At 39.1% G+C, this 27,583-nt stretch overlaps 2 protein-coding genes across 2 annotated transcripts in view; one reads left to right on the forward strand and one right to left on the reverse strand.

Moving 5' to 3' along the window:
• LOC136884330 (EEF1A lysine methyltransferase 2) overlaps window positions 1-1,195 on the reverse strand; it is a 41,900-nt gene extending 40,705 nt beyond the window's left edge. Inside the window, exon 1 of the mRNA XM_067156428.2 lies at window positions 870-1,195. Within this exon, the coding sequence (XP_067012529.2) occupies window positions 870-928 (59 nt within the window). The 5' untranslated portion in view covers window positions 929-1,195. The remainder of the gene's footprint in view (window positions 1-869) is intronic.
• Window positions 1,196-1,245: 50 nt separating this feature from the next.
• Window positions 1,246-27,583, forward strand: part of FeCH (ferrochelatase, mitochondrial) — a 74,334-nt gene continuing 47,996 nt past the window's right edge. The window contains exons 1-4 of the mRNA XM_067156427.2: window positions 1,246-1,407; window positions 9,183-9,378; window positions 20,827-20,929; window positions 25,918-26,036. Of these exons, the coding sequence (XP_067012528.2) occupies window positions 1,365-1,407; window positions 9,183-9,378; window positions 20,827-20,929; window positions 25,918-26,036 (461 nt within the window). The 5' untranslated portion in view covers window positions 1,246-1,364. The remainder of the gene's footprint in view (window positions 1,408-9,182; window positions 9,379-20,826; window positions 20,930-25,917; window positions 26,037-27,583) is intronic.

The raw sequence follows: 27,583 nt of genomic DNA on the forward strand, positions 1-27,583 counted from the left end.
GGTCTTATAGAAAAGGCTAACAGTCGGAAGGAATCGGCCGGGAAAATGGGAAACCATGGAAAACCATCTTCAGGGTTGCCAATAGTGGGGTTCAAACAAACTATCTCCCGAATCATTTTTTAAAAAATAATATTTTACGTCACACTAACTACTTTTACAGTTTATGGAGACACCGAAGTGCCGGAATGTTGTCCCGTAGGAGTTCTTTTACGTGCCAGTAAATCTACCGACATGAGGCTGACGTATTTGAGCACTTTCAAATACCACCGGACTGAGCCAGGATCGAACGTGCCAAGTTGGGGTCAGAAGGCCAGCACTTCAGCCATCTGAGCCACTTTTAGAAAAGACTAGATAAATAACTACAATTTGATTTACGACGCACCGACACAGACTGAGATAGGTCTTATGATGACAATGCGATAGGAAGGGCCTAGGAGTGGGAAGGAAGCGGCCATGGATTTAATTAAGGTGGGGTTCGAACCCACTATCTCCCGGATGCGAGGACACAGCTGCGCGCCTCTAACCGCACGGCCAACTCGCCCGGTAGGGTATTAACTGGTAGGAAATCTACCACCTGGGCGACAGCTCTAAATGCAGATCAGCAGTGACTGATTCTGTTGTTGATTCAGATAGTAAACTTGTACCCATACTTAAGATCACGGCTGTTTCCTTTCTAAACCCACCATCATTGCATACTTGTTTTGCTATTGTACTAGTGTGCCATAAAAGCAAGCAGAAAAAAAGCTACTAATTTTGCTTCATTTGTTGAAGAACGTTACACACAGCTCGGAAATATGTAGTTAGCTTTCTTGTTCAATGGCTGGCATCTCTTTGTCAATAAGGAACAAACAAATTGTGTCTCTACTTACTAATCTTTCGTTCCCAGCTCTGACGAACCTAGTTCTTCAGTATCACAGTCAGAAGACATTGTACAAATCAAATTCTTCTAAATCCAGAGATGTTCGGAGGTACAGAATAGCCCAGTACCGGTGTAGATTTACTAAGCCACTTGCAACATTGAGGTTATGCGCCACATTCACAATCCCCGCCTAACATTGTGAGAAGGAAATGTTCGATATAAAAACCTTCATGAACAATATTTGTTGATCTTACAAAATACAGTAAATCAAAGATCTCCCCGACGATGATATACACTAATTGCAACTTTTATTGAAACATTTCCTCACAATCAGAATCAGCTGACTGAGTAAACAAACGAAGGCGACCAAGCGCCAATTTCAATTTCCTGGTTTAAATTGCCGATAAACTACTACAGCACATTCCGAAGGAGCTATTCTAACCTTAGGGTAAACTTAACCTTATTTTACGACGAATTCTCAAGCTACGCTAAATTAGTGACTGTCATGTTAAATATGAACTGTATTCGTGAATTGGCACGTAATGTAGGTAAGTTGGGCACGCTAACATAACTTCTTAAGGAATTACATTACTACGCGAGTGAAAAATATGCTCATTCATCAGTGAAGGTACTGAATGTTCTCAAGTCTCAAGCAAATCGCTGTTAATTATGTAATAACATACTGCTGTGTCATTACCTTTTAAGTTACTACCTACGGAAAATTCAGACAGGACATGAACGAATTAAAGGAAACTTAAGTTCATTGACCTACATTGCAACATTCTTCCCTGCTCATATTCGATTAAAATCATGTAGGAAGAGGTTTTTTTTTTCTTTGATCTTTGTTTTGTACCATTAATGTGAATCTGGATGGATCAGTGACCTGTTGTCTATCCATTAAATTCACATTGCTGCATTTCGACATTTTCTCATGAAACGGTGATATTATTTGGGCACTTATTGCAAACGTTTTGATTCATATGCCTGTCTGTCTGTCTGTCTGTTAGGTCATCAGCCCAGAGGCTGGTTGGATCCTCAAATAGCACCACCTAACGGTTATGCGGTTATAAGGAAACCCCCAAACCCAATGGCAGCACCAAAATGAGGCGTACTAGGCAATATGAGGAGTGAGGTAGTTTGCCATTGCTTTCCTCACTGGGTCAGAAAGTACTATTGCAGCATGACTGACCCTATGAGCAGCACCTTTCATAACACTCAGATGCACTAGTCATGCTCTGAATGTCATTACTCAGCACTGTCCATACCCCAGCAACTTCCATATTGTCACAGCCATGGATGTTGACTGGGACTTCGGTGGAAGCTACAGTTTACTCTGGCCTTTGCCAAGAGATAGATGCAAAAGTACTGTATCCATCAAGAAATGACAGCAGGCAGTTGATTCATATATCAGAATGAAAATTTATTATTAAATAAAATACCATAATCAAGATTTTTCTCCTCATACAGGAGATCTAAGTGTTGTATTTTATGCATTAGAAAGAAGTCCAGGAAAAAGTAATTTTCCTTGGTTGGAGTCTGTGTTGTTAAAAATTTAAACTTGTAAAATAGGCAGGAAAATGTTGAAATAATTGTTGGTATTCTGAGGACAATTATCCCCCTGTGGGTGGGGGCGGTAGAATAACACCCACGGTATCCCCTGCCTGTCGTAAGAGGCGACTAAAAGGGGCCTCAGGGGCTCTGAACTTTGGAGCGTGGGTTGGTGACCACGGGGCCCTAAGCTGAGCCCTGGCATTGCTTCCACTTACTTGTGCCAGGCTCCGCACTTAAATCTATCCTGTCCGACCTCCCTTGGTCAACTTTTGTTCTTTTCCGACCCAGTCGCTATTAGTTTTTTGCGAGGGCTAGGGAGTCTTTCGTTTTCTCACCCTTCGTGGCCCTTGTCTTCCTTTGGCCGATATCTTCATTTTTCGAAGTGTCGGATTCCTTCCATTTTTCCCTCTGATTAGTGATATATAGAGGATGGTTGCCTAGTTGTACTTCCTCTTAAAACAACAATCACCACCACTGAAGACAATTAATAAATGACAGTGCTGGGAAACACTGGGGATTGTCTGATGAAATCTAGATGTTTGATAATCTTACTGTAAGAGAATTGACCATGACACTTTGGGAGAAAATCAGTCAAAAACAGTGGTAGTGATCTTTACATGAAAATTGCTACGTCCTAAGTCAAACTCCGCCTTGTCAGTGAGATTGCAGTAGTCTCTCATACAAGGTGACTAGGAAAGATTTCTCGGGCTTTCAACTTGAGTGAGTGGTTTGGCAACCATGCGTCCCTTGACTGAGCCTGTCATTGCTTCCACTTACTTGTGCCAGTCTCCTCAGTTTCATCCTTCCTATCCGACCTCCCTTGGTCACCTCTTGTTTTCTTCCGACCCAAGGTATGAGGTTTGCGAGGGCTAGGGAGTCTCTAATTTCCACGCTCCCCTTTGTGCTTCCTTTTCTTTAGCCGATACCATGATCTTTCAGGCATTAGAACTCTTGTTCTATTACTGATTAGTGTTAATAGGAGATGGTTGTCTAGTTGTAATTCCATAGAGTTGGTCGTCGTTGCCAGAAGAGTTTGTCTTCATTCAACAAACATAACAAAGCCATTGCAATTGCTGCCTTCAATGCGTGCTTTGTGGTTGCACCTTTTGTGAATGATTTTACTGTGAACATGTTTGTGCACTCTAGCCACCGCATTTGCAGTACCTCGAGCTTGCCGAGATCATCTTTGAGGAGTGTCCATGTCTTGGGTCCATACAGGGGTATTGGGAGGATAAATGTTCAAAAGGGGCGGATTTTAGTCTTATTCTTATTCTACCGGGTGAGTTGGCCGTACGGTCAGGGGCGCGCGGCTGTGAGCTTGATCCGGGAGATAATGGGTTTGAATCCCACTGTCGGCAGCCCTGAAGATGGTTTTCCATTGTTTCCCATTTTCACACCAGGCAAATGCTGAGGCTGTAGCTTAATTAAGGCCACGGCCACTTCCTTCCCTATCCCAGTAACGCCATAAGACCTCTCTGTGTCGGTGTGATGTAAAGCAACTAGCAAAAAAAAATCTTATTCTTCTTCTTCTCCTTAAGAGACACCATTTAACGCATTCCAGTCTGGACTTTGAAATCTGTACTGTTTGGGAGTGTGGGTTGGCAACCACAGGGCCCTCAGCTGAGTCCTGGCATTGCTTCCACTTACTTGTGCCAGGCTCCTCACTTTCATCTATCCTGCCCCACGTCCCTTGGTCAGCGCTTGTTTTTTTCCAACCCTGATGGTATTAGAACACTTGAGGCCCAGGGAGTCTTTAATTTTCGCACCCTTCGTGGCCCATGTCATTCTTTGGCTGATACCTTCATTTTTCAATATATCGGATCTCTTCCATTTTTTCTCTCTGATTAGTGTTATATAGAGGATAGTTGCCTAGTTGTACTTCTTCTTAAAGCATAAATCACCACCACCACCAATCTGAGTTATAGTAGAATAATGCAAGCTGGGTTGGAAAATCCCTCTGTAACTTCTGAGTAAACAACATTCTTGGGCAACTAGAATTTTTAGACTGTGCTCTAATTAGTACACAAGACGACCATTATGTAAGGTTTGGAAAGAGCCCTGTACAGAAGATTCACAGCTAATACAGCATTCCTATGTACATTTCTTTCTCTTTTTTCCTTGGACTCAATAAAGTACAAAAATTCAAAAGGAATCCCCATATGTCTCCAGTATGGTTTTAAAAGAAAGGGTGACATAGTCCAATGTAAAGAAAAGTGTCCCAGAATGTATAATAATGTATCCCCTTAAGGGCAGATGTCTGTGATGACCACAGTAAAGTAGCGGAAAAATCATTATTTTTGCCTTCATATTTTGGACAGAAATGCTAATTATAGGTTGACAAAAATTATATGTGCAATGAATGAACATTGCAGATCGTTATTAGTTGTTGGTTATACTTCATGGTGAATTTTTTATCACACTTTATTCTGTGCAATGTTTTTAACGCTTCAAACTCACTCCAAGCAGTCAGAATGGTAAACTTGGAAACTACTCATGTGATATGTACAGCTACTACTAGGGCCCAGATGTTTGAGATGTCATATTTTTTTCTCTATATTATTTCCGTGGAAAATACAAGTTAAACATGATTTTATCTACGGTGACTAAAATTATGCAGTTTTCAAGTTTCATTTATAGTCATACTTTATCTCTTTCAACGTTTTTTGCCATTTTCCAGTAATTTTTTATATTATGGTCATATTTCCCCATGAATTTTCGTATTTTTTGTCATATTTTTATCTTTCTATTTCATTTTCGTATACCTGCTTGCAGTCGTCTCAAAGATGGATTTTTCACATTTCCTAATTGTTGTCTGTAATTTGTTACAATTATGACAGTTAGGAGGGTAAGCTGTATAGAAAGAGACAGATGGGTATAAAGCGGCAAAATAGTGAACCTCAGTTGAACTCTAATGGTCTGACGTGTTTCAAATATGGTCCAGTAACATTCTGCGATGTTGAGCGGTCTTTTTCCCTTTACAAGTCAATGTTGCGTAAAAGTAGAAGATTATTCCTATTTGAAAACATTAAAATATATTTACTACTTTTTGATCGCCCATCAAAATGTGACATTTATTTCATTCTGTGCAGAGTGGAGAGTTACCTCTGGATTGAGTAATTAAATAAATTCAAAACATAATAATAAAATTAATATTATTAATTATTTATTATTGAATGTTCTAGATTTTAAAAGTATATTCATCATCATCATCATTCCATGTCCGGTCAGCATTACTAAAATGTAGCAACTCCGATGACCTCGCCTCGATCAGGTCCTGTGTAGTGCAGGATTGTTCTAGTAGAGGACAGATGAGCACGTGGTTCGGATATTGTGTTACACCACACTCCCAGGATGCGTCTCCATCAGCTGGAAGTATGCCCCATTTTTGCATGTTGGTCTTGCAAAGAGGGACGCCCACCCTAAGACGATTAAGAAAAGTATATTTTCAATATAATGTTAATTTAAACATTGAAAATTTTTTTTAAAATGTGACCAAAAATCTTTTAAGTCCTATTTATTGTCATATTTCTAACATTTTTAGGTGATAAACATCCAGGCAGGTACAAAGTAGACTGCAGTCATAATATTATATAAAATAGTTTTATTGTAGGAAAATTTCCAATATTGCTATTTAGATTGTCCCAAATTTTATTGAATATTTTATGGCCAGTTTTTCATAATCAAAGGACAACCTATTGGGGAGGGGATTTAAATTTTCAAAAAAATGCCCATTTCTGCAATTTTGGGCAACATCAAATGTGCAGTTCTGTTCACAATATTGTCCCTAGACTTGTAGCTCTTCACTCCAGTCTAAATTAATATGCTGTTTTCCATGAATGGATAACTCTAGGGATTTTCGAGGACCAGCAACTTTTAAACGACGTGATCTTTGAATTGGAAGATTTCAGTAAAAATTTTAAGAGACGCTAATTTAATAAATTGATTATATCTTTAGGTAATAAACAAGGATGACATTTTAAGAAGCTTGTAAATAGAATAGTGTAATTTTAGTGTTCTTTTATGACGTTTATGATATATTTTATTGTAATTACAGAACATATTAGATTTCTGTTAAGAGATGTTTAGAACTTTGGTGTTTGATGTGTAATAATAAGTAAAGAGGTCCAAGAGATAATTGGGAGTGTGAAAAAGCTGCTGAAGAAGAGGATAGTAAGGTCCTCGAAACATGTACGGTGTATGAGGTGATAACGTATAATTAGTACGGTATTGACAAGGCTGATTTTTAATTTCAAAGGTACATTTACTGGAGTAGATGTTGAGCATATGTTATAAAGAACATTTCTTTGCTAAACCTCGATTGTTATGCTAATTATTGTGGGTTTTTTTTCCTTTTTACAATTGGCTTTATGTCGCACCGACACAGGTGGGTCTTATGACGACTATAGGATAGGAAAGGGCTAGGAGTGGGAAAGAAGCAGCTGTGGCCTTAATTGAGGTACAGTCCCAGCATTTGCCTGGTATGAAAATGGGAAACCACGGAAAATCATTTTTAGGACTGCCGACAGTGGGGTTCAAACCCACTGTCTCCGAATACTGGATACTAGCCGCACCTAAGCGGCTGCCGCGATCGAGCTCGATAGGCTAATTATTGCTTGTGTATCGTATGAAGTGCCATGTGTTGGTCACTTTGTGTACTTTATTTTGGTGTTAATAAAACCCCATGTCAAGCCAATCATAGTGTCAATTATTACCACGGTACCTCCAATATTCCGTGAAGTATTGCCTCGTCAAATGTTAAAGAACTTTTAGGTCACCCTGTAAAGCAATCAAAGACCGATAGACTCCAGAAGATTGAAAGAAGAATCGGAAGAAACTGCATCAAGGAAAAATATCAGAAAGACGAACAGTGGTGGACCAAAGAGACGGAACTAATTACTGTGTAAACGACATATAATGATGATTCAGAATTCAAGACTTCTGAACCAACTGCTACAGTATAATCTCGACTGGAAGAATACCACAACAGAATGCAAATGTATCAGAGAAATATGAGAAGAACTCAAGGATATTGGCCTTGCACCAGACGACACTAGAGATAAGGTAAAATTTCAGTTTTCAGTGAACGCAAAGAACTGCTTCACACTCAAAAGAATGAAACTCACAACACAAATATTTTAACCACCAGAAAGGGCAAGAAGATCAAAATACATGAAAAGCTACTGGGAAGACAGCAAGGCCCAAACAGTCCCTTCAAAGAGATTTAGATAATGGACTAACTAAAGTAATCCCATGTGGTCATAAGACTGAAAGTAGTAGTAGCTTGACTTACGTGACCTGTCGTATAGAAGAAGGACCGAAAGTTGGCAATGGAGAGCTGAACAAAAGTGCCTGTGGTGTAAAAATTGCATTTGTAATTTTTTTTTTTACAATTTGCTTTACGTTGCACTGACACAGATGGGTCTTATGGCGACCATGGGATACGAAAGGCCTAGGAGTGGGAAAGCAGTGGCTTTAATGAAGGTGCAGCCCCAGCATTTGCCTGGTGTGAAAATGGGATACCATGGTAAACCGTCTTCAGGGCTGCCGACATTGGGGTTCAAACGCACTATTTCATGATTTATTAATAGCAACAGTCGTTAATTAATATCTTCTGAAGTATTGCACCAAGAAGAACGAATACTCTATTTAAATACTCAGTATCTTGTGATATTTGTAGAACCACAAAAATCTCTAAAATGAAAAATAGAAGTTTAGGTCCCTTTCCACACAACAGATCACGTATTGTGTTGATTTTTGCAGTCACGTTTCTCTCGACAGAGGAGAAGGTAGTAATTGTCCAGTCATGCAGAGTGGATTGTCAAAATGGGCCGAGTTTGCTTCACGTTAAAGAACAGTACGAGGAGTGATTTAATAGAAGGCAAGAATTAACAGAACAATGTCAGCTGTAGTCTACAATAGAGAACCCATTATTAGGTCATTCATGCGGGATTTGCACCGTTTTTGAAACGCCAGAAAGTTACCTCTGCAATAAGGCGGTGCTGCAGCCCATGTCACTTACCCTTCTGCAACAACACTTTGTAGATCAACTCCATTCCCATACCCTTCCTGCATGTGCGGCGGGTTAAAAGAGTCAGTTTCCAAGACAGGTGATCCACCTACAAATATTTCCGAATTACATGAGAATATAACATCATTCTTGGTCCTTTTTTCATTAATATGTTAAAAAAGCTTTAGAAATGTTATGAACAATGTGCGGCTTAACACTTACTGTAACAACATAGGAGTGTCGTTTGTTTTGCCGCATACTGTATTTACTGTATCTTTATGAATTGATACTGTACAGTATCATGTCTATAAGTACAGGCTGTGAAAGCATCAGTGGCAACATCTTTATGAGTTGTTTGTCCAAAATTACACTCACAACTAGAACATTTCTATGTTTAGAGAGCACTGTGAGACACTTGGCTGTGCAGTCACAGGTGTGACCTTTCATTCAGGAGATAGTGCATTTGAACCCCACTGTCGGTTTACCATTGTCTCCCATTTTCAAACCACCGAAAATGCTGGAGCTGTGCCTTAATTAAAGCCATGGCTGCTTCCTTCCCACTCCCAACGTTTTTTACCCCATCACCACCGTAAGACCTATCTGTATCGGTAAAGAAACTTGTAAACAAAATTTCAAAGAGAGAGATAATCTTCTGAGATGGAAAGCTTGAAAATATCACATCATTGAGCTGGGCAACAGAACTGGCATATTGCTGCCGAGTATGCTCACAACTCTGCCATTGACACTTGTATTCTTCATTTGCAGGTAACAATCATGTTAAACTGTGTGGTGTTACTTGGAGCAGACATCTGTCGTCTCCGTCCACAAGTCAAGACTCCAAGAAGCCTAAGACAGGCATTATGATGCTGAATATGGGTGGTCCACAGAGTACAGACCAAGTGCACGAGTACTTGCTACGGATCATGACCGACCGAGATATGATACAGCTTCCATTTCAAAGGTAGGTTGTGCACTTTCTAATAATATCTGACTCTATTATTTAAGTCTTTCACTGTTTGCAGGCATCAAAGAGAATTATTCATTCTGCAAATCCCTGAGGGAGGGGAATAATTTGAAAATCTTCTCATTGTAAAGTAAAAGAAAATATTTTCTGTTAAAAGTCCCAAACAGTGCTGTTGACAAGCAGGAAAACAATTATGACAGTGATATTATGTTCAAGGAAGCGCAGAGAGTTGTAAATAAGTTACATTAGAATAAAGCAACAGGAATAGATGAAAATAGACCTGGAATGATAAAATATAGTGGGACATCTGGGATAAAGCAGCTTTGAAGAATTTGCATAGGTCAGCAAGGTACCTTCTGATGCTTGCAGTTACTTTGTCTACAGTCATAAACATCTATATACGAAGATGTCTACTTACGTGTGCTATAGCCCATAAGTTATGAATTTCATTATGGACGTATTGACAATTGATCACCATCAAACGGTAGAGAAAGGTCCACCTATACTAATGGTATTGAATAGGTGGACTTTTCTCTATTCTGTGATAGTGTGCTATAGCTTGCAGTAATTTGGTCTACACCAGCATATACACCGAGGAGCCAAGGGTCACGGGAAGGGGTGTCCCATTAGAAAATGTGCATGTATGACCCCTGAGCGTTGTGGCTAGCTGCGACGTAGCTGAGCAGTCTGTCACAGACACCCGTGTCGTGAAGATGGCAACACGTCGCGAGTTAACCGACTTGGAACGTGGGATGATGCTCTGCGCATGGGTGTTTGTAAAAACGGACATCACGGCACCTGCGCAGAACCCCACTGGACGCTCGGCGGTCTACTGTGAGTCAGATCACCACCCAGTTGAATGTTGGGAGTCAGAAACACATTTCTACCAGGACTCTAAGGAGGCAACCGCACCGCATAGGCTTCACCAGCCGACGACCAACTCGTGTCCCTTTGTTTGAATTGAATTGAATTTATTGACAGAGAACTCAACGACGTGCACGGGCCTGTGAATATCGGCAGTGGACCATGGTATAGTGGCGGCGTGTGGTATGGTCCGATGAATCCCGGTTCCAGTTGTATCGAGCTGATGGGCGCATGAGAGAGTGGCATATGCCCATTAAGCTATGGATCCTACGTATCATTAAGGTTGTGTCCAGGTGGGAGGTGGCTCAGTTCTGGTCTGGACGGCGTTCTCATGGTTGCAATTAGGCCCCATTGTCTGGCTGCAGGGAGCTCTGACAGGTGCATGTTATGTGGACGCTCATTCAGACCATCTGCATCCCTTTCTGGCCCTAGAGTACCCTCATGGAGATGCCATGTTTGAACAGGACAGTATGCCATATCACCGCTCTGTAGTGGCATGCAGGTGGTTAGAGGAGCACTCCAGTGAAGTTACAACCATGGATTGGCCCTCCAGATCTTCCGATCTTAATCCATTCGAGCATTTATGGGATGCTTTCGATGCTGTTGTATGCTCCACGAACCCCTCACCAACTACACAAGACCAATTGTGGGTAGCAATGGAGGATATGTGGGTCCAGATCCCTCAAGAACGATTCCAACCCCTTGTAGATTCGATGCCTTTCCATATTGCTGCCATTTTGAGGGCTCGCGGAGGAGCAGCTCACTATTAACATTACATTAAGTGTCTTCACACGACTTTTGGCCACTCAGTATGTAGCCAATATTGAGACATTTGGTCTATGATGTCTTTTTTAAAAATCATTTGCTGTTAAATTGCAGTCATAGATATTAATAATTTTTCTTTTCCAGGGTCTCTCAAGTTATATTTGTGGCAATGGAATCCAGAAAAAAATTAATGCTTCAAAATTACACATCACTTCAGGTGGAAAAGCAGAAACGAAACAAAGATATACTACTGTAAAGATGTGCAAGCAGTGCATTAGAAATAACTTTTTTACAGATGCAAGAATAATAATTTTTAATGAAAGCAGCAAGCATACACTTCAGTAAAATGAGCAGAGGAATTGTTCCACCTAATCGATACTTTTTATTCTGCCTTTGGCAAGTTTGATTTCCAAGTAGTAGATGTTTTGTTTAGATTGACTAATCATCATTAGCTACACTTTTTTGGTTTAGGTAGAAATTCAGAAAAGTACAGAGACATATTATTCCATGTGAATCTTAAAACAATCTCTAACATATTAAAAAATTAAAGGTTGAACCGTTGAAAACGTGGAAGGGGTGGGGGAGATAAAGTTTATGTATAGGAAGAAGCAATTCCTTAATCGTAAAATGTACCTAGGGAATCCATCTGCCCGTACATTCTCACTACCATGGGAATGGGATTCTTTCCAAAGTATATATAGAATAAAATTTCCGATTATTTATGCCTTATACATTTTTACTGTACCGGCTATGATAACTGAGAAATTCATGAATATTGATTTTTGTTGTGAAGTCCATATCAATGCCTAACCACAAAAAAAAATGGGTGAACAGAATTTAATGAAAATCGGTATGTTAAGTAGGGGAATGAGGCGCTATAGTCTAGGCTATAAATAATTTTATACACACTGCATAAAATAGTAGTTTAGGGGAAGGGACCTAAAATTTTAATTTTAAATACCTATATCATTGGCCCTATCAAAAAGTACTAGATAAGAAAAGTCATAGAGAATACAATTTCTGATCATTTATGTCTTAATACAAGTTTACCTTACTGACGATGATAACGGAATTAATGAATTGTGGAGATTATAGTAAAAATGAGAAAAATCGGAAAGGAACGATCGCTTGAAGAATAAGACAAGAGGAAGTCATGAAAGAAAGAAGAGTCAGAAGAAAACTAAATGTGAAGGCCTACAATATCAACAGTAACATTACGTTGGCCATTGTTTGTTGTGATGTGCTGCCACTTATCTCAGACTACTGCTGCATCCCGATATTAGCGGGAAATAGCTGGGGAGTTACGTAACTTTCTTTTTTAGCATGTCATTCTTCTGGTTCATACATTTTGGATACTGCTGGTAGGCAACACACTGGTTCATCATAGTATCCCAGCTATTCAATTCCTACTCCGAGGTGCTGATTGGAATGAGTAGTGTGCAAACTTAACGGTATACAGCAGAGGGATGTTCACGGCTGTCTGCGGCCTGCTCATTCCGTAGTGAAGTACGGGCACATCAACATTAAGAAACAGAAGGCTCTCAATAAAAATTTAGAAGGTCTAAGAAATAACGTTTCAAAGAAAAAAGAAAAAAATGATGCCGTGGTCCAGTTCAACCTTAGTTCACGATGAGCCCCCACCCCCATAAAAAACCTCCCTAAAACCATTTTTACAGAGGAAGAAACTTAAGTACTAGGTCAAGGTCTGAATTTCAAGTGGTCAAGTACAAATAGGGGGGGAAAAAAAATGTTATCACAACACAAGCAGAAACAGAAACACCCATTCAGACTCTTCCAGAATAAGTTCAAAATGATTTATGTTATGAAGTTAAAAAGAAAATTCCTACTCTAATTAACAGTCTGATGACATCTCAGGGCAATACCAAAGTAAATAAAGATCTCCAATTAAAAATTAAACAAGGCGATATAGGCAGACAAGGGAGGAACCGTAGTGATATTAGATAAGACTGATTACTTTGAGAAAACAGAAGCGTTTAGTATTGTGACCAAAGACCCTACTATACATATACAGAAAAAGTTAATGGGACTACTCAAGAATGCGTCCTTTATCCTTAATGATCATGATACATAGAAACTTACCTAAATTGCACAAAAAAGACATACCGATCAGACCCATCATAAATTTTTGGAATAGTCCAACATATAAAACTTCCCAATTCATACATAATTTTCTAACTCACAATTATGTGGTTTACAACAAAACTCCTATCAAGAATTTGATAGATTTTTGTAAAGTGTCCAGGAATTTAAATTAAATTCTTTCCATACAACATGCTCTTTCATCATAAAAGACGTGTATACTAATATCCCGACAGACAAGACAGTAACAATTATAAAAAAAGAATTTATTGGAACATAAGCGAGTCATATGCCAGAAATGCAAAGAGGAGAAGAATTCCACCTAATCAATACTTGTTTCTTCTTCTTCTTCTTCTTCTTCTTCTTATTATTATTATTATTATTATTATTATTATTATTATTATTATTATTATTATTATTATTATTAAAAATACAGGACCCGCTAGGGTCAAAACCGGTCCTGTATTTTTAATAATAATAATAATAATAATAAACAAGTATTGATTAGGTGGAACTCTTCTCCTCTTTGCATTTGTGTGAATCATCAATATGGATATGAAGCTCATGCCTTTGCTGGCGGGACCTAGTGTTTACAGTGCACTATGTCTTCTGGTATGGGCTAGAGCAATCTTGTTACTTTCATTGATATGTCTCAGCTTTATCCTTGGCTTTGACAAAATGAAAGTGACTGAGGTATGAGTGATGCTAGTAATGCCATTCCTTCTGCAGCCAGTCCCTGCTATGAATGGTGTGAAAATATTGCTCATAGGGTTGGTTGTTGCATGCATTTCAGTGGGCTTGGCAGACTGATATGTAATAGCAACTTTTGGCTCGGTGAGGAAAGCAACGGGAAACTACCTCACTCCTCATTTCCCTAGTACGCCTCTTCAGTGATTCCTAGGCCATCTATGACAGCTGATGGCGGCAGAGATGTTGGGGATCCAACCAGCCTTCGGGCTGAGGACTAAACATACACATATGCCAGAAATCAAAGACTTCATAAATATTCTTAAATTTGAGGCAGATCACAATTACTTTTCCTTTAATTCCAAGATTCATTCGGAAAAGGGCCTTCCTATAGGAGCCCCAGCCCCAGGCATTTTAGCAGGAATATATCTGGATCATCTATATAAAAAAGAACTTGTCCTGACTCTGACTGATTCATCATCGCCGAGCCAAAACTACTGGACATAAAGAAATTAAATTTTGGGGATATATTCATATTAAGATGTAGGTGCTCGCTACGAGAGTATTTTCGGATATACCGTCGCCAAGGGGGTGAAAAGGGGGGTGAAATTTTAAAATGAGTGTATCTATATCTTAAAACTTTAAAAGTTTACAGATGGGAAAATTGGTATTTAGAATCTTCTTTAAAAATAAGGAAACACTTATTTTTTTGTTTTCAGTAAATCCCAATAGGAGGGGTGAAAAAGGGTGAAAAAGGGGTTGAATGCCTTTAATCAGGCTACCGGTATTTATATCTCAGAAACTGAAGATATTAAAGACCTGTAAATTGGTACTTTTGATCGCTTTTAAAAATAAAGGAACACGTGTTTTTTTTGTTTGTGGAAAATCCAATTAATGGGAGGGTGAAAAGGGGGGGGGGGTGAATTTTTAAAATGAGGGCATCTATATCACAAAACTTTTAAAGTTTACAGATGTAAAAATTGGTATTTAGAATCTTCATTAAAAATAAACACGTATTTTTTTGTTTTCGGAAAATCCCAATAGGAGGGGTGAAAAAAGGGGTTGAATGCCTTCAAAGAGAAAACTTATATCTCAGAAACTGAAGATATTACAGACCTGAAAATTGGTGTTGGGGATCTCCTTTAAAAATAAAGAAACACATATTTTGTTGTTGTTGGAAAATCCAATTAATGGTGGGGGGGCGGGGGTGAAAAGGGGGTGGATTTTTAAAATGAGTGTATCTATATCTCAAAACTGTTAAAGTTTATAGATGTAAAAATTGGTGTATATAGAATCTCCTTTAAATATAAAGAAACATATATTTTTTTGTTTTTGGAAAATCCGAATAGGAAGGGTGGAAAAGGTTGAAAAAGGGGTTGAATGCCTTTAATGTGGCTACTTATATTTCAGAACCTGAAGATATTACAGACCTGAAAATTTGTGTTTGGGATCTCCTTTAAAAATGTTACAGAAGTGAAAAAATGGTATTTTTTTTATCTCTATTAAAAATAAAGAAACGTGTGTTTTTAATTTTCGGAAATACCACTTGGGGGTGTAAAAGTTACTGAAAATGGTGTTGAATTCTTTTAATTAGGCTACTGATATCTAAAAAATGACGACGTTACAGACGTGAAATTTGATATTTGGAATCTGCTTTAAAAGTAAAGAAACACGTATTCTCGGAAAATCTAAGAAGGGGGGGGGGGAATGAAAGAATTGAAAAATTAATTGACTTAAATGTATGAGAATACATACATCTAATAAAAACTAAAGTTGTTACAGACGTGAAAATTGGTATTTTGATCGCCTTTGAAAACAAAGAAGAGTGTGTTTTGTGGAGGAAACCATCTTGGGGGGGGGGGGGGGAGTGAAAAGGAGTTGAATTCCTTTCATGAGGACACATAAATCAAAAACTGAAGAAGTTAGAGTCATGATAATTGGTATTTAGAAGATCCTTTACTATTAAAGAAACAAGTATTTTTTGCTGGAAAATTCACTTGGGGGGGGGGGGAGTGTGAAAGGAAGTGAAAAAGGTGAATTATATTAATGGGGATACTTATACCTCAAAACTGAAGGTAATAGACGTGAACATTGGAGTTTGGAATCTCCTTTAAACATAAAGAAACACACCTTCTTTTAAATTTTTGTTTGGGGGGGGGGGGGGGTAAATAAACTTAACGGCAGTGGGGTGTAAAAGGAGGTGAGATCAATTGATTTTATTGTTCATAATGTACTTATAAGGAGCCTTTGTTGCTCAGGCGGCAGCGCGCCGACCTCTCTCCGTGGTTCAAATCCCAGTCACTCCATGTGACATTCGTGCTGAACAAAATGGAGGTGGGACAGCTTTTTCTCCGGATGCTCCGGTTTTCCCTGTCATCATTCATTCCAGCAACACCGTCCAGTATTTCATTTCATTTGTCATTCATCGATCATTGCCCCAGAGGTGTGCTTCGGCAGCCGGCAAAATTCATATTGTGCCACTAGATGGGGCTTTATTCATTGCATTCCTGACCCCATCGAATGACTGGAAACAGGCTGTAGATTTTTGATGTACTTATTCTGATCATAAACCGATCATTTTTAATCTTTCCTGGGTTCATTTTCATCAGCCATTTTTTCCTTCGGAGAACGTTCTTAGATTACAGTAGTTAAATAAATATAAATATAAATAAAAATTTAAACACATTTGAAATAAACGATAGGAATGAGATTGACCGTCAAATTGTTCACCTCTATAACAAGGTCAGTAATACACGGAAGTATCTCATTGGTATCGCCAGTAATCCCGCACACTTGCCTACGCGCGACAATGGTGCTGGTCACATGACAATGGCAGCATGTAATTTACCGCCAAGTAGCGGTCTTGTATCTTGATGTGGGGTCCAGAACATCTAATAATAATAATAATAATAATAATAATAATAATAATAATAATAATAATAATAACAACAACAATAATAATGTTCTGGACCGTCGTCAAATGTGCGGACCGCGCTGGAAACGGGTCCTGGACGGGTAATGTCTAAGAATGCAGTCCGCCAAGGCACCGAAGACGACACCACGCCGGATCTCCTGAAGGATTTGATCCATATTAAAAATGCTTATAGGAAAAGATGGCAAAGATTTAGGGACCTAACTGACCGGGTGGAATACCTGGACCTAGCCCGGGAAGTATGAAATCGATTGCTGGAAAGAAAGATTGAAAAATGGGAGGAAACTTGCCATAATCTATTAGAAAATGAGTCAGATCATGAATTTTGGCAGATTCTCGAAGGAAACGAGTCAGATCGCGAATTTTGGCGGATTATATATGTAAAACAATAAGCATTCAATTATAAATTTCAGTATAATACCGTTGCGAAGCACGGGTATCTTGCTAGTCTAGAATATATGAAGATCATTGGAAGGATCAAAGGTTTACACTTATGGTTACGTTACATGGACGACACGTACGTAATTATTGACTATATACATAACAATAGCAACAATATTCTGAATACCCTTAACACATCATCATCATCATCATCATTTCGAAACTCCAGTTTCCCGGGTGTGGTGTACAAGCACTCGCCATCTCCTTCTGTCTTCATACATCTTCTGTTCCAGTACATCCTCCCATGTGTATCCTCTCTCCTCCACATCTGATCTTACAGTCTCTTGGTCTTCCCTGTGGTCTTCTTCCTACAAGATTAAGGTCAAAATATTTTCTGTTCATTCTCATTATGTGCCCATACCACTGAAGTCTGCATTTCTTTATGACACTGGTAATAGGAACCTCAATACCAGCTACTTTCCTATTCGCTTCATTTCTGATCTTGTCTTTTTTGGTAGTTTGGTTCATGGTTCTAATGAATCTCATTTCAGTTGCTTGGATTCTACTGAAGTCTTTGTTTAGTAGGGTACGCGTCTCTAAACCGTACGTGAGGATTGGTATGAAGTAAGTGTGTTACATGATTGGTTTTACTTTTTGCAGTCCCAGAGAAGATTTCTGACTTGACTGTAGAAGTTTGATGCTTTCTGTGTCCTGCTGAGTATTTCCTGCCTAACAGTGTTGTCTTTCGAGATTGTGCTTCCGAGGTACTTTAAGTGGGAAGCTGATTCGATTTTTGCTCCTTCCAGAAATATATTTGAACTTGTTCCTTCCCTGTTGATGGTCATTTCCTCTGTCTTTGTTTTGCCCATCTTCAGTCCAACGTTTTTGAATATGTTGTTCCATTCATTAAGTTTCTTCTGAACTTCAGCTTATGTCTCTCCCCATAAAAGCATATCATCAGCAAATACCAGGGTGTTTGGTTCACTGTCCATTTTCTTGATTGATTTGATGACCTTGTCCATTAATATTACGAACAGGAGTGGTGACAGAGCACTTCCTTGTTGGACACTTCTCTTTGTTTCAAACCATTTTGATCGTCTGTTGCCTATCTGGACACAGCTGTAGCACTTCTGGTATAGCATCTTGACTTTGTCAATTAAGTACTTTGGCACCTTTAGGTCTTCCAGACATTCCCATATCTTGTTTTGAGGAACACTATCATATGCTTTTTCAGTGTCCACAAATGCAATCACAAGATTTCTTCCGTATTCTCAGTACTTTTCTGTCAGCATTTTTACTGCAAAGATAAGATCAACAGTACTTCGACCTTTCCTGAACCCATGTTGTTCTTCCTCAAGCAAAGGTTCTACTATCTTCCTAAGTCTCATTTCTATGATCTTTTCCAGCAGCTTAATGAGTGTGACAACACGTTAGACTCAAATACAAAATTTACTTGGGGATAAAAATGATGGTTCCTTGAATTTCCTAGGAATCATTACGATTTGGAAGAATGATGGTTTCTCTTGTAAAATGCACAGAAAACTCACCTTTGCATTAACTACAATAAAAAAATGTTCCCTCCATCTGGATACGCAAAGGAGGTCTGCTTATTATAGCTTTATCAGTAGAGCCTTCGAAGTTCCTCTTTCCGAACATGAATGAGAAAGAACTTTCATGTATTCAGAAGCAAGCCCTGCACAATGGCTTCAGTTCGAAAGTCATTGATAAAATAAAAATAGCTTCAAAAACAAACAGCAAATGAATCTAATAGCTGAACATAAAAGATTCAAAAATTTGTTAAATTTATGTAGAATGATCACAATCTGTTCAGGAAACACAATTGTAGGATAGCTTTTTCAACAAAAACAATACCAAACACAATTTTTTCAATTATTACACAATTAACCTTTCCAAGAATGATATATACTGTATCTAGACTCACAGATTTACAGGTTGACATGCTCACAGTGGAAGTATCTTATGTCGGACAGTCAGGACAAAATTTCACTCTAAGATACCAAGAGCATGTCAACGCTGAAAGGCATAGAAGGTTTTCTGCTATGGGAGCCCATAATGTCAGTTCAGGCCATAAATTTACTACCATCGAGCAAGACATCTCCATTGTAAGTAAGGTGAACAAAGGGAAGCTAATGAATAATCTAGGAAATATTCACATCCTTTCAGATCAGTCAATGAATAAGAATAAAAACCTCAATGAAACAGTTGAGACCGGGCGAGTTGGCCGTGTGCGTAGAGGCGCGCGGCTGTGAGCTTGCATCCGGGAGATCGTGGGTTCGAGTCCCACTGTCGGCAGCCCTGAAGATGGTTTTCCGTGGTTTCCCATTTTCACACCAGGCAAATGCTGGGGCTGTACCTTAATTAAGGCCACGGCCGTTTCCTTCCAACTCCTAGGCCTTTCCTATCCAATCGTCGCCATAAGACCTATCTGTGTCGGTGCGAAGTAAAGCAACTAGCAAAAAAAAAAAGAAACAGTTGAGCAAAAATGTCCTATGTATGAGCATATCTTACGATACTTAAAATTATTAGAAAGGAATTATAATAAACCCATGAACAATACAAACAGCATTAGAACCCTTGATTTTTAACCAAACTTCCCCTCCACTCAAGTGGACATGCCTCTTCCTCCCCTCTCTTCACCTTGCCACGCTAACAAGCAGGCCCCACCGAACACACACCAGTATTACACCAGGTTAAGAGCTGAGGCTATGAGTGCTGGACCATGGGGCAACGCTCCTGTATTTGGGGTAAGTTAGTCAAATTCTAACAGAAGTTAACCAAAGGAAGGTTAAACATAACACCCACACTCCCATTTTTTCTCTCTTGGTTCCAGGTCGTGTCGCAAACCAACTAACCGTTCCATGCACAAGGTGCAGGTATTGCATAAACTTAAGAATTCTCGGAGTAACAATAAATTTCAGCACAAATGTCATTAGCCTCAACATATAAGACACAACTAGGAATTTCCAGTTCAAACACACTGCTATAAGAAGACCATATACATTTCTACGTTCAATGTTACGGGATCATAAAAGAACAAAGATATTTGTAGTTATCAGTTATAACAAGCTTTTAGAAATGTTTATTAGCCATAAGTTTTAAACAAAATAGACATAGCTAAGTTCTTAACATCCTCCACTTGCTCCCCTCATCCTCTCCCACGTTTTCAAAGGTTCAGCCTTTAATATGTTAGGGATGGTCTTAAGATTCACATGGAATAATGTCTCTGTACCAAAAAAGTAGCTGATGATGTTTACTCAATCTAAACGAAACATGTACTACTTATAAATTAACTTTGTCAAAGGCAAAACAAAAAGTATCAATTAGGTGGAACAATTTCTCTGCTCAATTTATTGATTAATTTATCCATACGGACCATGAAGTGGATGGTTTGCAAAGACTCCTAAGGTAGAAGCACGTACAGTCCTAACACGATAGTAACATGCACATTTTATATTGTTTGCAGTTTACTTTTAATTTTTGCTAATAACTGATATCTCATCCGTCCTGTTTTATAAGTTGCTTTACATAATTTGGCACAGATTCCACAAACTTTGAGCACATATTTTGTTAAGTTCATATTCGTGAAACCACTCTGTTACTAGAGACTCTATCAGTGGAACAGTCAAATTTTGTGAGTCTCCTTTTGCATATAGTACCTACTGCTGATAAGTGAAGATTCTTTACTCTGTTTGCAGTAAACTGGGCCCGTACATCGCTCAGCGCCGAACCGCAGAGGTCCAGCAGAAGTACAAGGAGATTGGCGGTGGTTCTCCCATCTTCAAGTGGACAACACTTCAGGTTTGTCTTGCTTTCATTCCGGGTTGCTGCTCACTTGACCAATCACCACTGATCTGCCGCGCGGGTGGCAATTGTTTATGTAGTCTTTTTTCAAATGATTTCAAAAAAGTTGGAAATTTATCAATCCTCTCATCCCTAATTCCATAAACAAATATTTGCACCAATTTGTCCTCTTGAATTCTAACTTCATCTTCATATTATGATCTTTCCTTAAAACTCAATTCAAGCTTATTCTTCTAACAATGTCATTTTGTACTATCTCTATTCTGGCAGCTCAGAGCATACCACTTAGTTGAGCAGTTCATCTCCATACTCCCCCAAGTTTTCCCAGACCAAAGTTTGCACCATTTTTGTGACACATCTCTTTTGTCGTGAATCACTCGGAACAACTCATGTTGCTTTCCTTTGTTCTTTTTCATGCCTCATATTCCTCGTAGTGATATGAAGATATCTGTAACGTTTATTTACAACCTCATTACTGCGATTAACCCAATGAACCTAGGTATTGGCAGTGATCCACTCCAACATGCTAATTAAAACTCAGAGGACTTCTCAGAATGAATTAAAGAATTAAATAATCTAAAAATAACAGAGAGCACAAGAATGATATCCTTTGACATTACCAATGTGTATACTAACGTTCCAATAGAAGAAGAATTTTTTTGCTAGTGATTTTATGTTGCATTAGAAGAATGTTAACATGTTCAAAAAGCAATGTCTAAAAGTAGCCTTCAGAACGAACAACAGAGACACATCAGCAAATGCGACCTAAACAAACCAGACGTTTTCTCCAAATCAGGAGTTTATGAACTCAAATGTCAACAGCCAAACTGCAAGGCCACATACAGTATATAGGCAACAAAAACACAGGACAAAAATGCTGCCAGATACAAATCACCATTCATCCTTTGGGAAACACGTATACAACAGCTGCCTCCATTTCACAGACATCAACACAGATCTAAAAATTTTACGCATTGGAAGTAAAAGAAAATCATTGAACATAAGGGAGGGAGTAGAAATACACATCACAAGAAAAAAGCCAACCAGACCAATCTTGACGATCACACACATCTGCAAAATATCCCCCTCTATGTGCTACTAAATTTTATAAAATAACATTTCACACTATTTTTATTAGGTCTTAATTAATCGTACTTGAGGTTACTCTGATGCAGAGTACTGGAATGTGTGTTAGATTACAATATATCTATCTGTAGTAAATTCTTTGTACTTTAGGCAACAGCTCACCAGTAAAAGTAAAGTCATATAAAATTCCCTTTACTTCATTGAAACACATTGATTCCTCCCAAAATCATTATCATCAATTCATTTTCTCGTACACATCAAGACAAACACAATATAGCCACATAGCACATCCCTGTGCTGGCTGAATGGAATTGTCATTCTCCCTACCTCCTTCCTTACAGACAAGTTTCACCAAGCTGTGACCTGAATTCAGTCCAGCTGTTACCACTTGGAGTCAGAACCTACAGCTCGTCTCACTTGTTCATATCATCACATCGCAATCATTGACAAGTTTATATGCAATGTAAACAATATTGTACATATGGTATATATGTATGGTAATATATTAGGTATGTAGGTTGTTTAAAGCAGCCTAGAGACAGAAGAAAATCCTAGAAGATGGGAAAGAGAATTATTGTCCCTACAGGTGAAGTACCCTCACTCTATGTAATGTATAGGGACTAAAAACAGTTAAAATAGGGACTAGAAATAGCAAAAACAGGGATGAAAATGTACATATAATTTAATAGTTCACTCAATGACTATGGAAGGAATTTACAACAAATAGATTTTCAATATTTTCAGGTAACATGTCATGAAGAATGTTTCTGTATTGTGGGAAGGATATCTCAACATTAAATCACATAAAGTGGTACTTTTACTCTCTCTTTCACTGGGCTGAGTGGCTCAGATGGTTGAGGCGCTGGCCTTCTGATCCCAGCTTGGCAGGTTTGATCCTGGCTCAGTCCGGTGGTATCTGAAGGTGCTGAAATACATTAGTCTTGTGTCAGTAGATTTACTGGCATGTGAAAGAACTCTTGCAGGACTAAATTCTGGCACCTTGGCCTCTTTGAAAATTGTGAAAATAGTTAGTGGGACGTAAAAACAATTACATTATTACTATTTCTTTCCACGTTGGATTTCATTGCAGGGCCCTATCAAACTTTTCCCTGATAGCAGCTTCCTTCCCAGATGTTTGCTCAAGACTTATTTCACAATCCCAATGGACTCCAGAAGGGGCATGCCACACCTCTCCAATGCTGCGAGGGCTCCCAGCTGCTTGCTGAAATTGCCTTCAGGAATGCTAAATCTCGTCGAACTGATGGGCAGGACATGACTTTTTTTGGCTTCTCTTGCATAGAGAGCATCCTCATCATCCATGGCCTAAATTATATGGTGTTGCAACAAAACAGCTTGCCACAGTACATAAATTATTAGGCCTGCAAATGTTATAACGAAATGTAATCATAGTCATCTATCAGGGAAAGATAAAAGAAATCTCCTTCAAGCTTGACAGAAGGTAGGGAAGTGATGCAGTGCTTCAGCCACTACTTGGAAGATATTTCTTTAGACATTACCAAACTCACGTTTTCAAAAAGCATGATGAACTGGATGTTAGACCCCTCTAAACAACACTTGCTCAAAGCAGGTCTCAACACGAGAGGTAGGGAGGGGATATGGGCGTGAACCCTGTTTGGTCTTAGGGGGTGGGAGGATTGGAAAGGTTCGTGGTACCTCGCTTGTCCTCAAGTAAATTCACCAAGAGTTATTATGGAGATTTCCGAGAATTCGCATTATTGTTAGTGGGGTAAACAAATGTTGAGAAATGAGAAAATAATTCTTTTGGCCACACCACTTAGAAAATTGGATTCTTTAAAAGACTGTCAAAAGGCAGTAAATGGGCAATTATACTACAAGTAGGCACAAACCCCTGAAATAGGCATTTACTGGCACAATAAAACCAATAAATTGTTGCTGAAAGGAATCTAAAACAGATTTTCATCTTAAAAGCCAACATTTCCCTTTATGGGAATAAAATAGGCAAAATGTCATCCCTAGTAATGGAAATGATCGAAAGAATTCTAAAAAAAAAGTATTAAGGCCATTGGTGGAACTGCAACTGGAAGAGGAACAACATGGAATCAGGAGTAAAGATCAACAGTGGATGTGGTATTGTGGAAAACTACTGGAAATACAACAGAGATGACATTCTGACCTTCACGGATATTGAAGAACACACGAGTGTACTCCCAGAGTTCCACGTAAAATGATCCACGTGCACCTCTAAAATTTGGACCAAAATAGGAGAGACAGAAGAATTTGAAGTTAGAATGGGGCTGAGATGAGGGAGTGTACTATCACCACTTCTGTTCGTTGTCATCATAGATGAGATACTGAACCGAATAAAAAAAGAGGACTGGGGCAGGAACACTAAAAGCATGGTTTTTTGCTAATGACATTTGCTGTTGGGTGAAAGTGAAGGGAAAGTTCTAGAACAGGTAAAAATATGGAATGAAGTGATTTTTGACAGTGATTTCAACCTGTTTTATTATTGTTACTAAACAATATTTTGTAAACTATGAGGTCCACAACCTCTCCATGTGCTACCATTGTTCTTTTCCATCTGCATCATTTGTTTTTCATTCCTTTGTTTTCTTAGGTTAACACAGTTTTTAGTTTCTATTATTATTTTAAATTAACACCTTTTCACTGAATTTTGTCGCAGTGAGTCGTTTTTTGCTCCGCATATTGATGTCAATATTGTATATTTGTGCTAATTTTGTTTCCGTCTAGGCTCTCTTTTGTTTGTTTTTTCATTTGCTCCTTCATTATGTTTTTTAGCATTTTTTCAACTTATATTATGTAAATTATTTCAAACTCACCTCATTTTTCACTGAAGATGGCACAAAAGAGCCGAAACATGTTTGAATTTGTTTACTCCATCTAATGACGGAATATTTATTGTCTTGAATTAGGAGGATACTCTCATTTTTCACCTTTGTAAAGTGAAAACCGTCAATACGGAATGATTCTAATATCTTGTAATCTACTCAGTTGACCTTCCCAGGCTGAGTGGACCCCGTTCCAACCCTCGTACCGCTTTTCAAATTTCATGGCAGAGCCAGGAATCGAACCTATGCCTCTGGCAGTGGCAGCACCACACAGGTTGACTAGGACCACCTGTATATGCAACAGAAATTGGTATATTTGAGAAAATGAAATTCCACAACCTGTTTTCCAGTCATTGACCAGGTCAGGGATGGAATGAATGAAGCCCCCATCTTGTGGCAAGGATAGGAATTGTGCCAGCTGCCGAGGCCTGTCGCACTCCTCTGGGGCAATGATTAATGACTGACAGATGAAATGAAATGGTAGTGGAGAGTATTGCTGGAATGAAAGATGACAGGGAAAACCGGAGTGCCCGGAGAAAAACCAGCACAAATCTCGCATGGAGTGACCAGGATTTGAACCTTGGAACCCAACGGTGAGAGGTCGATGCGCGGCCACCTGAGCCACGTAAGGCTTCTATATTTGAGATGAATACAAAATAAAAATGGCCAACTGGACATCGTGGGATTCAAATCCACAACCTTCTAATTTCAGGTACATGAATTTTTTTCTTTTTATTTACTTTTCTTTTGGTTAAAGTGGGAGCTGTTGTGTTTTCAGATTTGACTTATGTAATATGTAACCTGTAAGTTTTTGAGTCTGTCGAAACTAATGTTAGTTAGAAGTACATGTGGTTGTGAAAACTAAATATTCACAGAAATAGGTCAAGTCCGTCCCCCGCCCCCCCCCCCCACATTTCTTTTAAGTAACTTATCTTTTCTGCCCCAGTGCTTACGGAAGCATGGGACATATATTGTGCATTTTTTATTTGCTACTTCTTCCTATTCACCTGTCACAACTTGTCACAAGATCATGAGGCGGTCTTATATTGAATACTCTTGATGTTGCAGGGGGAGCTGATGTGCAAGAAGCTGGATGCTGAGTCTCCTGCAACGGCTCCTCACAAACACTACGTAGCCTTCCGCTACGTAAATCCTCTCACTGACGACACTCTGGACCAGATCGAGAGGTTTGTGGCCTAGTCAAGTTGAATTACATGTTGTCACGATTTCAGATTGATGTAGCCCGTGGAGGGGCCAGAATGCAATAACTTTCAAATAAGAGGAAAACACAAGCCTGGGATGACTGATTTGATTTATTTTCCTAAAATGCTCTATGTTGTTAAATGGTTCGTAAGTGACAATTGAGGCATCTAAATGGCGGACAGTGCATAGACGCAGAATACGAGGCTCGTGGCGAACGTGGATTTAGCAGGTGAATATTCGTAGTGTGGCAGCTCAGAGTGTATAACATTATCTCTACTAGTGCAGTGGTTCTGAGTGAGTGTTAGTGAAGTGATTGGTGAAAGTAAAAGGCAAGAAATCCAATAAATTAATAATGCCACGCAAGGTGAAGCAAGTGCCAATGGAAGCCATAGTTAAGCAGGCCGTACAGGAAGCGCTGAGCAGCAAGGAGACACTTGGCACGCTTGCCAACCTTATCCAGGACCAGGTAACAAAGTCAGTTGTTGACCAATTAAAAGAAACTATCAATTTTAATACGAGTGTAATTGAAGAACTTAGGAGGGCTCTAGAGGAGCGGGACACAACAATCAGTGATTTAAAAACTGAACTGCAGGATAAAACTGACTGTTTAGAACAGTATCAGAGAAGGCAGTGCCTACGTGTGTTCGGTATACCGGAAACTGCGGACGAGAACACTGACAATTTAGTTCTTGACATTGCGAAAGAAATCGGGGTCAGTCTTTCTATGGATGACATTGATAGGTCTCTCAGGGTTGGGAAAAACCAGAATGGGCGTCCGCGACCTATAATCGTCAAGTTTGTCTCATACCGTAAGAGGAACGCTATGTTCACGAACAAAAAGAAACTTAAGGGCACGAATAAAACCATCCGCGAGGACCTAACTCCAGCAAGACTCCGACTTCTTCAGGACGCTGTCGCAAAATTTACCGTCCAGAACGTATGGTCTAGAGATGGGATCGTATACGTAAAACAAGGGAACCGTAAAATAGCCATAACTAATCGTTCAGATTTGAACAGTATTCGCTAGTCACGAGCAGACTCTGTGTAATATAAGGACCGCCATAGTTATTTTAGTTCACTTAAGTTAATTTTCCACATAGTTGTAGTTTTGATTAGGTGATAATCTTATAGTTGTAGTAGGTACTTCTTACTATCAGTTGTCATCATTTAACTTTCAAGTTGGCAACATTTAGCAACCAGGAAACAAATGTCTCTAATTTCAGCCTCCTTTCACCACTGTCCCAGGCAGGTCATTACCCCGTCGTGCCAGCCCCCTCGCAGAATACCGCTAACCGTCTCAAAGACATTCTTGCGCCCTACCCTACTTCTCTACAAATAACACATGTCAATACACAGAGCATTGTCCCACATTTCTCAGAATTCTCCGAAATATTTTCAACCTGTAATCTGCATGCTATAATGATTTCAGAGTCATGGCTGCGTCAGTCTATACCTTCAGCGCTGGTTAAAATGAGTGGATACACTTTAATTAGGAACGGCAGAGAGGGAAAGCCTGGAGGCGGAGTCGGAA

Source organism: Anabrus simplex, chromosome 12 (assembly GCF_040414725.1).
Source record: "Anabrus simplex isolate iqAnaSimp1 chromosome 12, ASM4041472v1, whole genome shotgun sequence".
NCBI lineage: Eukaryota > Metazoa > Arthropoda > Insecta > Orthoptera > Tettigoniidae > Anabrus > Anabrus simplex.